The 15515-nt window shown below is 37.6% G+C and overlaps 1 protein-coding gene across 1 annotated transcript; it reads right to left on the bottom strand.

Moving 5' to 3' along the window:
- Nucleotides 1–4697: 4697 nt before the first annotated feature.
- Nucleotides 4698–15216, bottom strand: LOC124414076 (urea transporter 1-like). The gene is made up of 10 exons (XM_046895015.1): nt 15105–15216; nt 13787–13912; nt 12504–12623; nt 11928–12082; nt 11646–11787; nt 10671–10763; nt 9540–9687; nt 7721–7905; nt 6613–6780; nt 4698–4862 (listed from the first exon to the last, which is right to left on the bottom strand). The coding sequence occupies exons 1-10, from the start codon at nt 15123–15125 to the stop codon at nt 4812–4814; spliced, it is 1209 nt and encodes a 402-aa protein (XP_046750971.1). The 5' UTR covers nt 15126–15216; the 3' UTR covers nt 4698–4811.
- Between the last annotated feature and the right edge of the window lie 299 nt (nt 15217–15515).

The following is a 15515-nucleotide window of genomic DNA, read 5'->3' on the forward strand; positions in this document are numbered from 1 at the left end:
TTTCGCCAAGTTTATATTGCCGATAATCGCATCACTCGGACTTTCCCGCCTTGTGGTAATAACGCAGACGTCAAATCTGACCCGTTGCTACGATCCAACGTCTCTCAGCTGGCTTACCAGACGCTTTACGACGCGACGGGAGAAACAAATTATCTTGATACAATTCTGAGCTCACGTTCAGCTGCCGGAGTGAATCGTCTTTTGCCTGTTGCTCTTCAATCTCACCGAGCAGCATCTACGTCTGCATATATCACCCAACATACGATAGGAAGGAAGGCACGGCAGGTGGTTAGTACAAACAGAGAAAACCACCGCCGAATTAGGCACAGAACAAACGTCGAAAGCACAAGGAACTCGATGTTCACGGTGGTGAAATGTCGCATCGATACATCGCAGCGTTGTTGTTGTAGGAATATCGCCTTTCCACGTGTTTATTTAAATAATATCATCCGTTGCGAAAATGAGAGCGAAACGACAGTCGTTAGAAACGCTGTTCTTCGTACCGTTCCGCGTTTTTTTGGTTCGACCTGGTCATTAAACGCATCTAAGGAGAGGGTGTTTCGTTTCAACGAATACTCGAAAGTGGCGAGCCTTTATTCTCCTCGTGGTCTCCGCGGAGCTGTCGACGTTGCTACAACGACCCTTCGGAAGTGTCCGGATTATTTCCGGCACTCGAGGGTAACTAACAATAACTTTCTTTTCCTTTATCAAAACTGCTTGTAAATTTTGCGATACTTTTTTTCACCGAGTCACCGCAGCTGTTCTTTCGTCGTCGCGTTTCCAGCTAATATTCGCACTGCCGTAGCCTCACAGGCACAGCTGTTCGACGGAATACTCCTCATCGATGGTGATAATTTATTGATAGATTATTTATTCGTATTTTCTTTTGTCGCTCGAGACGGGACTGAGAATTTATATTAAGCCGTCTCGTCTCCGGTTTTCCTCTTACTTATTATCCTCTGGACTTTCGGAGATGTGAGTAACCCTCGATCTGCAATCCCTCGTCCTGGTACTTTGGGAAATCGAAATTCGTACTCTTCGAAAAACCGGCGCATCGCGGTTCAACATCGTGCGACGTTGTAACGAATCGTGAAATCGCAGATTTCATTGCGTCGCTTATAACGACGACGTTAACGCAGCTCTCGTCCGCACTGCGATTACTCTCGCAATGTTGCATTGTCGTCTCGTCGTTGTTGCGGATGTATAATAATCATAGGTCTTTCACCAAGGGTCAACCTGCTCGGGGGTTACATCGGAGAAAACGAATAAAACTCGACGACTCGACTCGTTTCACCCTCTTTCATTGAACGGGTTTCTCTCCTCGCCTCGGTATAAACGCGATGACGTCGTCGTCGCACCGAATCGCGTGTGCGTTTTTGCCACGGTTAATAATCAACGCTCCGGCCCGTCGACGACCCGGGACAAACGACGCGAGGACGTATACTGAGTGCCGAGTGACGCGATCGCGCAGGGGTGCGCAGGGGTGCGCAGGGGTGCGCAGGGGTGCGCAGGGGTGTTTCGGGGTCTGCGGCGCCGATGGGGTCGCGGCACTCCCATAGCCATCAGGGGACGGCCGACGCTCTTGGTTGTAGGTTTAGGGTGGCTGTAGGCCGGAGGCTCGAGGCTGGAAGCTGGAAGCCGAAAGCTGGAGCTTGCGAAGGGTGAGAGAGCTGCCACCCCCCGCCGCTTCGATCGAGGGCGGCGCACTCTTCGCAGCTTCGCTTCGCCTCCACGCTTCGTCTGTCTCTTCGTCTCTTCGTTTCTTCGTCTACCCTTCACCTTATTTACCACGAGGCTGAAGTCGGTAACGTAACTTCGTAAATCGAACCTTGGAAGATGAATTTTAGAGACGTGTTGAATTTGCAAAATTCAAGTTTTTTCATGCGTGGTGTGAAAATGGTTTTCAGAAATTTCAGGCGATCATATAAAGATGATTAATAAATAAAATGCTTCTCCGAAGATACGTCGTTACGATAACGTTATGCCCTTGGATATCTAGTCTAGTTATAGCTGTTCAATTTGATACATTTTTCAGGCAGCTTTTTATAGGGTTTTAGGTGTACCTACTCCTAAACTCGTGCGAGTGGGGATTAGTTTGTTTAGGTCAAAACTGGGATGTGAAGACTGAAGCTCGATTTAGATCGTTGCTCGTTGATCGGGTGCGTGTCGAAAAGTTTAACTTTCAAACAGGCAAAAACTATTTAATCCGTCTACGAATTAGACTCATTTAGGACTAGGCCATTTTACTTTTTGACCCTCTGACCTTATTGCTGATCAGGAATGGATGACCGCTGTGGGAAAAATTTACAAACGCCTATTTTTGTTGCAACAAAAAAAAAATTACTCTGTTTTTGTTTAATAATCAGCTGTTCGTGGTCCTGATTTCGATTATTCCAACCGTTCTTTAACTCGCTAAAAAAAAGCTAATATCCCCTGAAAAGACACTTTGGCAAAATCTGTTTCATCGTAATTATTGCCGAAACGAATTGCGTTCGTTTTTTTATTGAAATTTTCCAGCTTTTTCTTTTTTTCAATCAGAATTTAACCATTTTCCTGCGATGATGGTCTCACCAATAATTTGTTCCGTATTCATCGAATTATAAATCAACGTAAAACCGCATCTTGGAAATTTTCGACATTCGAATTGTTTTTCCGAAAAATTGCAAAATCATTATCTCTAAAATTAATCCGGCTAACTGAGCGTTATTATAAGTCTTATTCAAGCATGATTAAGCTGGCTTATTCCAATTTTCGCAATATCATCTTAAAGCTCGGTTCGCGAGAATTAAGAGTTCATTAAATCGAACTTAAATTATAATATTTTCATATATCTGGAAGTTGCGTTTTGGTACTTTCCGACTAAAGAATCGTCTAATCTTACACATTACATTCATATCTAAATTACTTACGTTGCAAATTGCGCTGTGCAGTATATTACGCAGGATATTACTTCATCATCCTGCTGCAACTCTACCTCAATTTTTTTCCACGGATAAAATTGTTCATCCTTCACTCGGTCGGTTGGTCCAGAGACCACCTTTATTTTACATTTTTGTGTAATATAAGCTCATGCACTTCGTCCTTGAAATTAAACGACGCACAATACTTATTCTTGATTTACTCATAGAATGCTGAATTTGCTATACGATGCTGTAACAACTTTCTGCTAGACGTTGATTAAATCTTATCACAAGACCGCGAGCCGGCCGACTTATTCGAGGATGTTTGGCTCTCTACACATTATAATATACCCACAGTAGTATGTAATTCGATATGTTTTCCTCGAGGGATGAATTCCCTCGGGGATAAATCACGAGCCAGGAACATGTTCGAATGTGTACATTACACTCGTGTGTTCAACGGATGACATTTTTCTCCCGATGAGCAGCGAGAGAATAAAGACACGAATGATACGGTTTGGCGTGAAGGTATATATATATATATATATATGTATATATGTATATACGCGTTATATTTACCGTCGTCCGTAAAAAGTCTCACTCTGGTAAAATTAAAATATGGGATACTGCGCACGAGCGAACGTCGGTTTGCTTATATTATAGATCCACGATCTAAATGGATCGAGAATGTGAGCGATCCGTTTAGCAAAGCTTCGCATTATCGAAACTATCTATATCCTGTATCATGTAACACTAACTCCTGGAAATCAGGGAATTAATTGATGATGAATAATGAAGATATCGCATGAAGAGAGATTCTCAGAGGGAGGACGCGTCATTCTTAAACGAAAACTTTACTTTCGGGATAATAAGGCGATTGTAATGATCAATCATCCTCCGAAACAACTTGTCACTGTGTACCTATGTATACTCCATCCTCCAGAGACTTGACAAAACGTTTTACGAGGGTCCTCATTTGTCCTCTGCCGACTACAGAGTAAACGATGAATAATATATTTTTCTAATTTCAGTCTGAAAGTGTAAGTAGGTTTGTACGAATATTAATAGGTTCCGCACAGCTCAGCTTTCTCTCTAATGTTTATTTACCCCGTCAAATTTCTTCTTTAACCCTTCGAGTTACACGTTATTTTGCCGAGTCCACTTGTTTTATAAGATAGTATTCTGTGGTTTTTCGGGGCGCTGATTACTGATCTGAAATGAAATTCCAATAATTCCAAATGGCGGATCGAATATGATCGACGAGAATTTCAAACTTCATCGAAAATTTTTTCCAGGAGTTTTCGGGGTCGCTGATTGAATTTAAAAAATCTGATTTCAGAACCGTAATCAGCAACCTCAGAAACCATCTGACAAAGTTTTTTCACCGAATTCGTTAGAATTTGAAATTTTCATCCGCCATATTAGATCTGCCATCGTGAATTTTTTAAATCCAATTTCAGATTCGTAATCAGCGACGCCAAAAATTTATAATTTATGCAAAACATGTGTATACGTGTAAAGGGGTAACTTTCTCGGAAATGAATTATTCCTTGAATATTCACAATTTTTTTTAATCAAGTTGTTTTTAACAACAATAATTTACATCATATCGCGATAACCGATCTCTAGTATTGAAATCGTATTGGTGTACCATCGGAAATAGTAAGAAAACCGCAAAGAAATATGTTGAAAAGTTCTCTAAATAAACAAAAAATTATTCCTTTAAGGCAACACTTTGAATTTAGTAATTGAACATTTCATCATTATAACAGTCTTACGAATATTCCTCAGTTTAATTTACTTATTCATTCATACAAGTATTGCTAAAAATATTTTACCCCCTGTATAAAGATATCCAGCAGTTTTGCGAATATGCGAATTTCACATTCTTTTCCATGGTAGCATATTGTGTTAAGACGGTTTCGCCTCGACGATGATGTCGACATCTTCCGAATCGTCGGACTGGAAAATATGGGAAAAGTATGGATTTAAGCAAGTTTTCAAGCCTGTACACGTGGTCTCATTGATAATCTGGGAGACAAGATTTTCTACGCATAACGTATAGCTATAAAAGTCCGCTATTTTTGTCGGGGGAAAAATTTCCAAGTATAAGCCACAAGAAAAACGAACTACAAGTACAGAATTCGCAATTGATCAAGAGGAAAAGTTTTACGGCCATATCGCCGCGCGCGATATGGTGTAAAAAGAGATTTATATTACAAGTTGCTTATTTTGCCGGCGCCTACGGAAGTTTGGCTTGTATAAAAGTAGTCTGCGGATATTTCGAACCGACGAAGGAACGTCGGTGAGACGTTTGATTCGCGATTCCAAATGTACGTACGTATGTGTGATAGAAAATCCTTTATTTATTCTTTTATTCGCCATTATTATACATCGATGACGCGTTAATCGGTCATATTTCTTTTTATATAAAATGTCAAGGAGGTTTGAAGGCCTTTTCAGAGATGTCCCGTCACTGGCAATCGCGTTATCATCTCGGGATACCTACTCACGACTGACTTGTACAGGGTTCGGGCGAATCGACCGCCAGATATTATACCTATACCTTCTCGACCTCACAACGTGTCAAAAAAAGGAAATTGAATCGCCATCTCGCTGTTTCCACTCCGTTGGAGGTTTTCCTTCCACCAATCAATCGCAGCCCTTCATATTCACTCAGTTGTATACAGCTATATACGTATCTATCTATATATCTATAGTCAGGATCCCTGATTTTTACACTGCAAACAGTATTTTTCTTCCTATGTGTCTATGTGCATTTTATAATCTCGCCGATGTCGTTCTTTTCTATTATGATTTTTTTTTTACCCATTATTGCGAAATTGTAGTTGATCCAACTTTAATCTCATCTTAAAGGGACGCGTCAGTGAAACTTGAAACTTTGTTTGACTGTTGACGTAAAATTTTAATTGTCATTGTAAATACTGTCTGGTTTAATCGTGTTGAGTATGTTTCTATGGTTTGAAAAATGTGAAATATTTGTATATTTCAATAAGCTTTTTTGATCACAATTTTTATTCGTAAAAATTTGAAATCATTTGAAAACTGATATATTGTAGCGTAAAGAACAAAAGTTTCTTTTCAATTTGTGGTCTGATTACACAAGTTATTTAAGAAAAAAAAAAAAAAAAAAAAAGTTCGTATGAAATACAAAGTGTAATAAGCATGGGAAAATTTACTGTAATAATTATTTCGAAAATTAAATTTCACCAGATCAGGATCGCCAGAGTGAGAATATAAAATGCGTATCTGCTGTGTACAAGCATAAAATATAGGTATTCTAACATTGTTATTCCGAACACTTTCACAAAAGACTTTCTTAACGGCACTCACGTTTTGTTCTCTATCCTATCAAAACAGGTTTGGTTCTGTTTCTAATTTGTAGAAGAAAAAATATGGCACAGAACTTTTGAAAGATCACTAATTTCTTATATTCTTTGAACCAGTATCAAGCAACTTGCTGGATACAGTCAAACCAAACAGGCAGGAAATATTTATATCTTGATGCTTTGTCGGTCCTTAAAAAATTTCATGTCAATCGAAAAAGTTTCAACACTGCGTCCCCTTTAAAAGGAAGAGAAAATAGTGCTTATAACAGCCAAATAATTGTTATATAAAAATTCCGTTGATATTTAACTGTCTTTATAGACTCTTGTGCGAATCGCACAGATCGTTTGATTTATATTCTCACCTCTGAGAGAGGCGTTGCTGTTCGTTGAGACGAGATGTAGTCACGGCGATGTTTCTCGGGGAACGATATCGTTTCCGGATGAACGAATCCCGAACCTTCCGATCCTTGGATTCCAAGGAACAGCCACGTTGTTAAAACAAAAGGCACCGAAAGGACTGGTAACCCAATCTGAAGATGACGGTGACGATTTATTATTTTTCGAGGTAAGAAGAGCGGCATAATACGCGTTTTTCTCTTCTCTTAAAAAAGTTTCTCGGTTTTAATCCAACGTCTGCTACTGCGCAAGGTTCACCTTTCAATCTGGGCATATAATGCATTATTTATAAGCTGCAGGTACGTAGATTTTTAAAGGGTGCCTCCAAGGAACTGAATTTAATTTTAAGCCGAACTTAAGACTTTTCTATATATGTACACAATGAAACTGGGAGTGTGAATAACGAAACAGAAACGTTGCTTCTCTGATCAGAAATAAGGCTGCAGACTCCGAGATTATTACTCTTCCGTGTATTCTAGCTGCTTCTAGTTTACTATGTATTTTCTGCAATTCGCGCACCGGAAAATCGGTCTCAAAGATCTTTCTTGCAAGTGTGTTCATATTTTATGCACTCCTATAAGTTCAATTTCCGTCGTTATAGCCTGCGTTAAATATTCATTAAATAAGAAAAACCGAAGATGAGAATACAAAGAAAAAGTACTTCTTGTCGCACTGCGGGAGGTTGGTTGGATACAATTTTTAATTATAAATAAAACTGGGAAAGACTTTACGTATCAGAGACTTTATGATCAGAAGGGGCAACTGCGTGCGCCTTCCATTCTTCAAGATTAAAACCTTACTTATTCAGCCCCATTCGCGCCACGAACACAGGCTTCATTTGGCCCTGTAAATTTTTCACGACAATGATCGTGCTGCGTTTGAAAAAAGAAATGAAATTTATAACGATCAAGCTTCAAAATTTGGAAACTTTATTGCGATCATTGAATTTTAATAATTCGATATTTTCTTATCATCAATCAGAACATCATTCGATAAAAGAAGAAATGCAAAAAGTGCGTCTTTTTCTGGATTTTTTCAGTCGAAATTCACGACGTTAATTTGATACCCGCTCACCTTGGCGAACAGTGGAGTAAAGACGCTTTGAAGAATCGTTGCAAACATGCCGGCAAAAACAGCAGCGATTGTAGTTTGAAAGTTAAGGACAAAGAAGAGGCCACCTAGGCTACTGGTTGTCAGAAGTCCGTTGTAACCCCAGGATCCCGAGTAAACCTCTTCGATGGGGACGTCGAGGGCCAGGCCTGAAAGAATATCAACTGACGTCACAAATCACGCTGGAGTCCTCGTCTTACATTAATCTTACGTATTATTGGTAAGAAAAATTCATCGACACAAAAATTCTTCTTTTGGAATGTTCATCTTTTATTTATCAATCTTATTACCGTCTGAATCGAAAGTTGGAAAAATAGATGAATCATTTTTTAATGAAACTAACACTGAAATGTTTTTTTAACGAATAGACAAACTTCGGCATCAGTTTCATTCAAACCCATCAAGCGCGTCAAGAAATCACCTCCTTGGGTGTCCATCTTTAAGGGTCGTTTTCACCCCTCTAAACCGTTTTTTCGCATATAAAAAAAATACGTGTCTCTTAGTTTTCAATGTTCTATAACATATATGAGTCTCAACGAGATCAGAGATTCATTTTTACGTCTACAATACAGTAGGGGTGTTATTTCATTCGTGTTCACAATCGTGGGCGCAAATGACAACGCTTGAGATTTCTCGGTTGGTTTTTTCACACCCCTTTGTCAAAAGAAACAATGTATGTGAAAAGTGCAGCCACTTGGCGGGGAAAACGTCTGACTGGCACGGGATTTCACTACTGGGACACACAGACCAACAGCAAGTAGTTGGAGTCTGCTTTAGTCAGATTCATCGAGTCGTCGAAGGCGTAAATGAAAAGGAGAATTAAAAAAGGCTGGAATTGTGACGTTTTGGTATTTACAGCCTTTTTTTTTACTCTCCGATTCAATTATGCATCGAGATTCCACGTCGACGACACGCTCTTCACCTTAAGCTTATCAATTTCAATAAATTCTACATAGTATAAAGAACTTTATTTCTTCTTATTGGGTTTCATTTCGTGAATTGTCATCTTCTTTCTTCCATATTTCGTATCGGATTGAAACTTGGTTATGGTTCAAAAATGTATTGTGTAACTGGAAATTGTTTAAGTCTGAATGTTAAATCTGTCGAACTGACAGTAAGATGTTACAGTTCGTTAATTACCGAGATTTTCCGATACAATTACATACAAGATACGATGATGCGAATTATTGTGTTCGGAAAAATTTTTAAATTCATCTCCGAAATTTTTTAATTTCTTTACATGTTCTATAAATTTTTGCGAAATCTCGAATACAATTTTCTCAAGGATTGTAGGGAGAATTGAAATGTGTATAATAGCTATATCGTTACTACATTTCATACTGATGTGGACTCCTGTGTAGTTTCAAAGGAAATTCTCTTTTGGTTAAAATATAAGAATTCCGCGAGCGGCAAACGTTTGAAAGAGCGATAAAACAGGACGGAAATATTGCTCAACTAGAGAGAAGCTGTATAACTTTGGTACAGAGCGTATACTTGAGTTACACGAAAAATCGATAACTATGATTAAGAAAAAAGTAGCGCACTACTCAGGCAGGGAACGTTGTATGAATTTTATATTATTCTTTTCCGACGAACAGCGCCGAGTTAGAGTTTGTTTTCATATTTTGGGATTCGAGCAACAGTCTTCTTCTTCTTCTTCTTCTTCTTCTTCATCATCTTCTTCTTCTCAGACGCATACATATCATCTATAATAAATGACTTGGAACATAAAAGAATTGCCAAGTATTTCTTGTTTCCATACAATGCAGACGCGTTTACGAACCCGTAAGAGAGCCAACCATTGCTCCGGTGAAAGAAAATGCTGCCGTTATCGGTGAGTAGGTCAAGATGGCGAGATAAATTATTGAAGATACTGCCACGTTGTCCGCGGTGTAAACCTGGCCGGAAGAGGTCAGCATACCGCGAAATACCTGCAGGCACCGATTGTTATTATTATTTATTGAAGAAAAAGCCGTGAGAGGGGAAAAAAAAAAAAAGATTTTTCAAATTTTCGTCAGTTTTGAGAAAGGTTTTGACACCCCCTTGGCCGAGGGTCGTTGCAGACGGACATAAAATAAACACGCGAGAAAGCTTTTCACCTATTTTACCCGGCTGCTTTCGGTGATCTCGTTCTACCCGGCATCAGTTTAAATTAATACTTTATGTCTGCCAGTTGAGGAGACGGATGGAAAAGAGGGATAACGCGATAATCCGTTCTCGAGATGAAACAGAAAAACCCGGCCACGTGCTTTCGGTATCTTGAACGTCGGTGAAATCTTGCAGCAAGCTTTTCAGCAATGTGCTGAAATTGTTTAACCAATCGATTCGCGAAGAAGGTTTATGAAAATTGAAATTCTGAATCGTACAATTATTTATAATATCGCGGTTTATGTGGATCGTCATATTTGTCAATTATTATTCATAAAGAAGTATAATATCGTATAACTAATTTGTTTCGTATATTAAGATTTTCATGCTAAACGTGACTTTGAAATAAAATGACAAGTGGATTTTATTCATTTTCTCTGAACTAGACACCCCGTATTGCGTTTAACGTTTTATTGTGAAATCCCCTTCATTTATGCAACGCGTAGGCGGAGTAAAGAGGGAATTTTTTAGCGAATCTCCTGAAAAAGAGTATAAGTCAATTTAGTCCCCTTTTCCTTTCACCCACTCAATTCATGTTGGTAGATACACGTAATTGTACGGCATGAAGCTCATCTCCGTTAATTTTACTGTGAAAAGCTCTCACTGATAATGCGTCGACGCGTTATGAATAATTATATCATCTCTTAGCATAAAATTGGCCGAATCACATCAATATCAATCACTAAACCTCTCGCTTTGTCAGAAATTAAAAATTTCCAATTGCATCTCGTGTTATCATCTTGATTATTATTTCAACCACACTTACCATTCCCCAGTTCACGTGGTCATCGCTGTTATTTAAAACACTTGCTTCGGTATAATTTTCAGGAAATAAATCAGGTGTCGAAGTTCCGTGCACCTGAAAAGACATAAAATCTAACGTTTTGATTAGACACTTAAAAAATGGCTACATATCACTCAGAAATGTCTAGTCATTGTTTCATCATAGTTTGTTTAGCGACACTCAAAACGGCTTGACGGCTAAAATGTTGGCACAGTTTAAAAGCGTCTTTAAACGTTCGGTGAATATCGACACATGGAATCGTCCTGGCAGTCATTCCCTTGTCGAAAGTGACGAAAGCTGGTCGTACGCGAATTGTTTTGGCAGTACGATAAATCACGGAAACCCGATACATTACTGAATATCGGGCCAATTTCACGGTGAACAAGTTTTCAGATGTTTAGGGTTCGTGGCTTTAAGTTACAGTGGAAGCAAACTAAACAGGGAAATTCCAGGACTTCGAGGCGAGTATATGAAAGTGTCCACATTGTTTAAAGTTTCAAAGAGTTCTCTGTACATAATACCGTTTGCAAAATTTTCAGACGATAGACAGAATTTGAAATTTTCGTCCGCCATATTAGATCCGTGATCTTGAATTTTTTAAAACCAATTTCAGATTCGTAATCAGCAACTTCAAAAACTTGTTTAGAGGATTAACTTTGTCAGAAATGAATTATTGATGAAATTTTCACGATTCTTTTCAATCAAATTTTTTCTAACAATAATAATTTACGTTATATCGCAATAATTACTCCTAAGTATCGATAATCTGTTAATATACTATCCGAAATAGCAAAAAACCGCAAAGAAATATGTTGAAAAGTTCTCTAAATATACAAAAAAAAAAAAAAAACGGATATAAAATAGGCGGTAAGAATACTTACAACTATGACCCAATGGGATAAAGATTTCAAACCTGGGTCGAAGTTACAGTTACAGTCACAAGTGATGGGCAGTTACCTCGGCAGTCGTGTTTTCAGCCACTGGTGAAATGTTGCTACCTCTTGAGGCGAGGGTAAATATGAATATAACTTGAACAACGTTGCACGGTGCCGACAAACAGGGAAGTTTTCCACTTTCGAGAGCTCGAGCCAAGTAGACACTAAACAAAATCGACGTTTTTTGTCACGCATCTTTGTCTTGTTCAGGAAAGAGAAAATCGCTCAACGTTTTTTTCTTTTTTTTTTTTTTTTACTTTGTCAACAAAGAAAATGAGAAAAATTTCGGTATCCAGTTTCTTACCTGAAAATCAACGCCACGAATAAATATGAGAATAGCCGACCGTCGAATGAATCGAAGACGTCAGGCCTCGATGTATACGTCAATGAGCCACAGAGAATAGGGTTGAAGACTGTCAAACCGTTCTCAAGCTGAGATCGCGGCTCGTCCGCAATTAACTGTGTGAAGGTAACAGGTTTATTGCAATAGATTTAAGGCAATTTTGAGAGACCGTAAGGTTGGAAGTGAATTTGACTTTTCTCAAAAGTCGTCAGGGGATTCGAGTGATTTGAAATTATTTTAAATAATTTTGTGATGTTTTATGAACGATGGAATGTTTTCACATTGCTTAGTGCAGGGACAAGAAGTCGAAAATTGAGATCACGTATCTCATTGACCGACAGGCGCAATTTCACGCTGTCAATCGATTTTAAGTGACCTAATGACTTCAACGTACAGTCGGACAACTTGATTGATGGATTTCAAGGATTTGTACAATCTTGTCACGAAGAAACACACAAGCAATTATTCAAGAAAGAAGGCAAACAAAATTAAATGAAATACCATTACATCGTCATGACAATAAGAAAATACACTTACCATTGATAACGACAGACCTATTATTCCAGCGCAAATAGCCATCAACATCATTCCAGGTATGAAGAATGCAAATGCACCAGCTATGAGCAATCCGCTGATTGGATTGTTGGCAAAAACCACCTATAGCAGTTTTAATTAGCGATGCGTCACTTCATAGACATACAATAGTTATTATTAAAATAACTAAATTTATTGCACATTAGTATATGAATTATTTACGAAGTGAAGATTATAATCTTTGTATTAAACGTGAGTACGATTAATAAATTAATATTATTGTCGTTTTGACAATTGATTAATTATTAATGTTAGCACGTGTGCTAAGCTATTTCAATTCACTTGTTCAACACTTGGAAATTTGCGTTTTAAATCTAACGTAAAACAATGTGAAACAGACTAATTACTCAAAAAATGTTTAACGATCATTTTTCAACAGTTACCTAACGGATATATATCAAATTGCAAACCAGCAATTATTCGATTTTGCCAAAAAAACCAAGCAGGTCGTGCAGTTTTTATCGCTAAATATAAAATACGTGTCTTTGTATACAAAAAATCACGGATGAACGGATTGTTTATACGATGAAATCATACTTGATGTATATACGTATACCAATGGGTGAGTGGAAACGGCTGCTGCTTCAAGAACAAACATCCGTCAAGTATACATACGGAGAACCTTAGATACCACATGTATATATGTGTATCATGTATAAATATATATATACACATATGTAAATAGTGGCATCGATCATAATTGTCTGAGAATATCAACTGTGCTCGATACCTACTTCTGAAGGAGATAGGTACTATCGACATTCAGTCAAGGCCGAGAGTTGACGGTTTCGCTCTGCCCGAACACAATTTCCACATGGTGAAGAGGAGAATTAGAAATTCTGAATCAGAATCGATTTTAATACCGTCAACGGTGTCACAAGAGCAACGACGATTTTGCATACGTCAACGGAATTTATCAGGAACAGAAGAAATTATTCAATCGAATAAATAAACAAATTACGTTTAATTCAAGTAGAAATGTTTTCACAAAATCATCAATTTCCAGAAGGATTTGTATCAATTAAACTCACGAGATGGAAAATGTATCGGATTAAAATGAAAAAATTAGTTAAGGTCTAACAGGTTTTGTTGCAGTTATTTATAATCAGAAAAAACAAATATTAGGAATTGTTTCAAAATTTATAAACGACGATTACGATCCGGCTTAAAAGTTATACGTATTTTTGTACAATCGATCGTCTCAATGCATTTGCATTTGATCCTACCTGTCCATAGCCCCTTAAAAGAGCATCCAAGAACTTAAGCACGATCCAAGGCGAGCGATTTCTTTTCTTTGACAGAAAATCCCTCAAAATGGAAAAATCACCGATGCAGGCTACCCATTGCTGCTCCTACGAGAATTAAGAAAAATCACGTGGAAAAACTGCACAGCTACATTCAAAGCAGGAATGAATTATTACTGGACATCGTCTTTTCACTGTTAGTTGTTGAATAATATCTTTTAAGTGCGATTATAAGTCCTTGAACAACCGAGTCTTGAGTCCAAACTTCTGATTACTTGCAAGTTTTTAACAGTAATTCACATCAGCGGTCTAATACTAAATATTTGCTTAGCGTGTATATACAAATTAAACGTGAAACTTATGGGGAATTTGAATTATTGTTACTACGTTCGATGCCCGTCGGACAGAAAGGTAATTCCGTATTATAGATAACAGTACCTTTACTGGGTGAAACAGGTTTCACCAGAACAGAACACTTTCGTTGTTACAGATATAAAAAGGATAGTAAATAAAAATTATATCTCACGTATGTCGATTTTTTTGTTAGTTAAATTTTAGAATTCTATTCTTTCTAACTCGAAAGTTCGTGAATTCTGGATAAATGATATATTTTCGAAATTTTATTTCCAGGGCCAGATAAAAAAAAAAATTTAATCCAAACAAACTGGCAATGAATACGTGATCAAAAAAGAAATGATTTTTCCTCAAAACTTTTTCCGGGTAATCACAAGAAGCCTTCAGAGTTTAGAATTTAAATTAACTTAAGCCTAGCATGCTGTTATCCTCAATGAATGTAGACCATTTATACCAGTATAAAGTTAATCGACACGCGTATCAAAATATTACAAGTGAATACAGGGATGAGACATTACTGATCAAGTCCGTTAATTGAAACGTTTTTTACAATGGCCTTAAACAGCACGCGATAAAATTTAATTTGATGATATATAAGCCAAGAATATACCAAACTTGCAGTTTATTTGCTATTCGTTTATCAAATATTGTCACAAGTTTTTACGAAACTTTAGTGTGAACTCGAAGAAACTGTCTTTCAATTACGGAGTTTGATTTTAAAAAAACTTCATTTTTTCACTGAATTCAAATTTTCACCGAAAATTTCTCTTACCTTTTTGCGGAATTATGGGAGATTCTACATATGGTAACCAATAATTAAAACATTACAATACACGTATTTGTCTCATTCGGATCCCCCAATGACATTATATACAGTTAGTACCTAAATAATAATAGCAAAATTCTAATGACACTGATATACTATTTTAAATTTAATATACGGTACCTGCCGCCTCCTGATAGACATGATAGTTTAGATGCAGACTGTCCTACGTTGCTTGCGATTAGCCCGGTAAAATTGTATTCCTCCTACTACCAAAACTCGTGCTACGCTCGTACTTTAGTTGTGCAAGTGATAGCTGTCCATATCTTATGTAAATGCGTTTAAATACCCTACCACGTCACAGGGTGAACTGAATAGAAACTTCTTTTTTAAATATTTGAAGCAACTGATGTAATTTTACTCTTTGCATACTTAAACACTCTGCAGAACTGGATTTAGATCATTGCGTTAAAAGCGGAAAAAGTAGCCAATAGATTTGAAATGCACCGCAACATTTCTCATAGACGGATACAAGCCTAAAATTTCGAACTAAATCTTTGTTGAGCCGCTTCAGCGCTCTTTACTTTCCTAGCA

This window comes from Diprion similis, chromosome 1 (genome assembly GCF_021155765.1).
Source record: "Diprion similis isolate iyDipSimi1 chromosome 1, iyDipSimi1.1, whole genome shotgun sequence".
NCBI classification, from domain to species: Eukaryota; Metazoa; Arthropoda; class Insecta; order Hymenoptera; family Diprionidae; genus Diprion; species Diprion similis.

What these genes read in the sequence shown, in the direction of transcription:
- LOC124414076 (XM_046895015.1), bottom strand. Translation starts at nt 15,125, where the DNA reads ATGTCTATCAGGAGGCGGCAG. An exon ending in ACCACGTGAACTGGGGAATG is followed by an intron (nt 9,688 to 10,670) that starts GTAAGTGTGGTT and finishes CGGTGCCTGCAG; the next exon opens with GTATTTCGCGGTATGCTGAC. An exon ending in TTACTCCACTGTTCGCCAAG is followed by an intron (nt 6,781 to 7,720) that starts GTGAGCGGGTAT and finishes CGTCATCTTCAG; the next exon opens with ATTGGGTTACCAGTCCTTTC.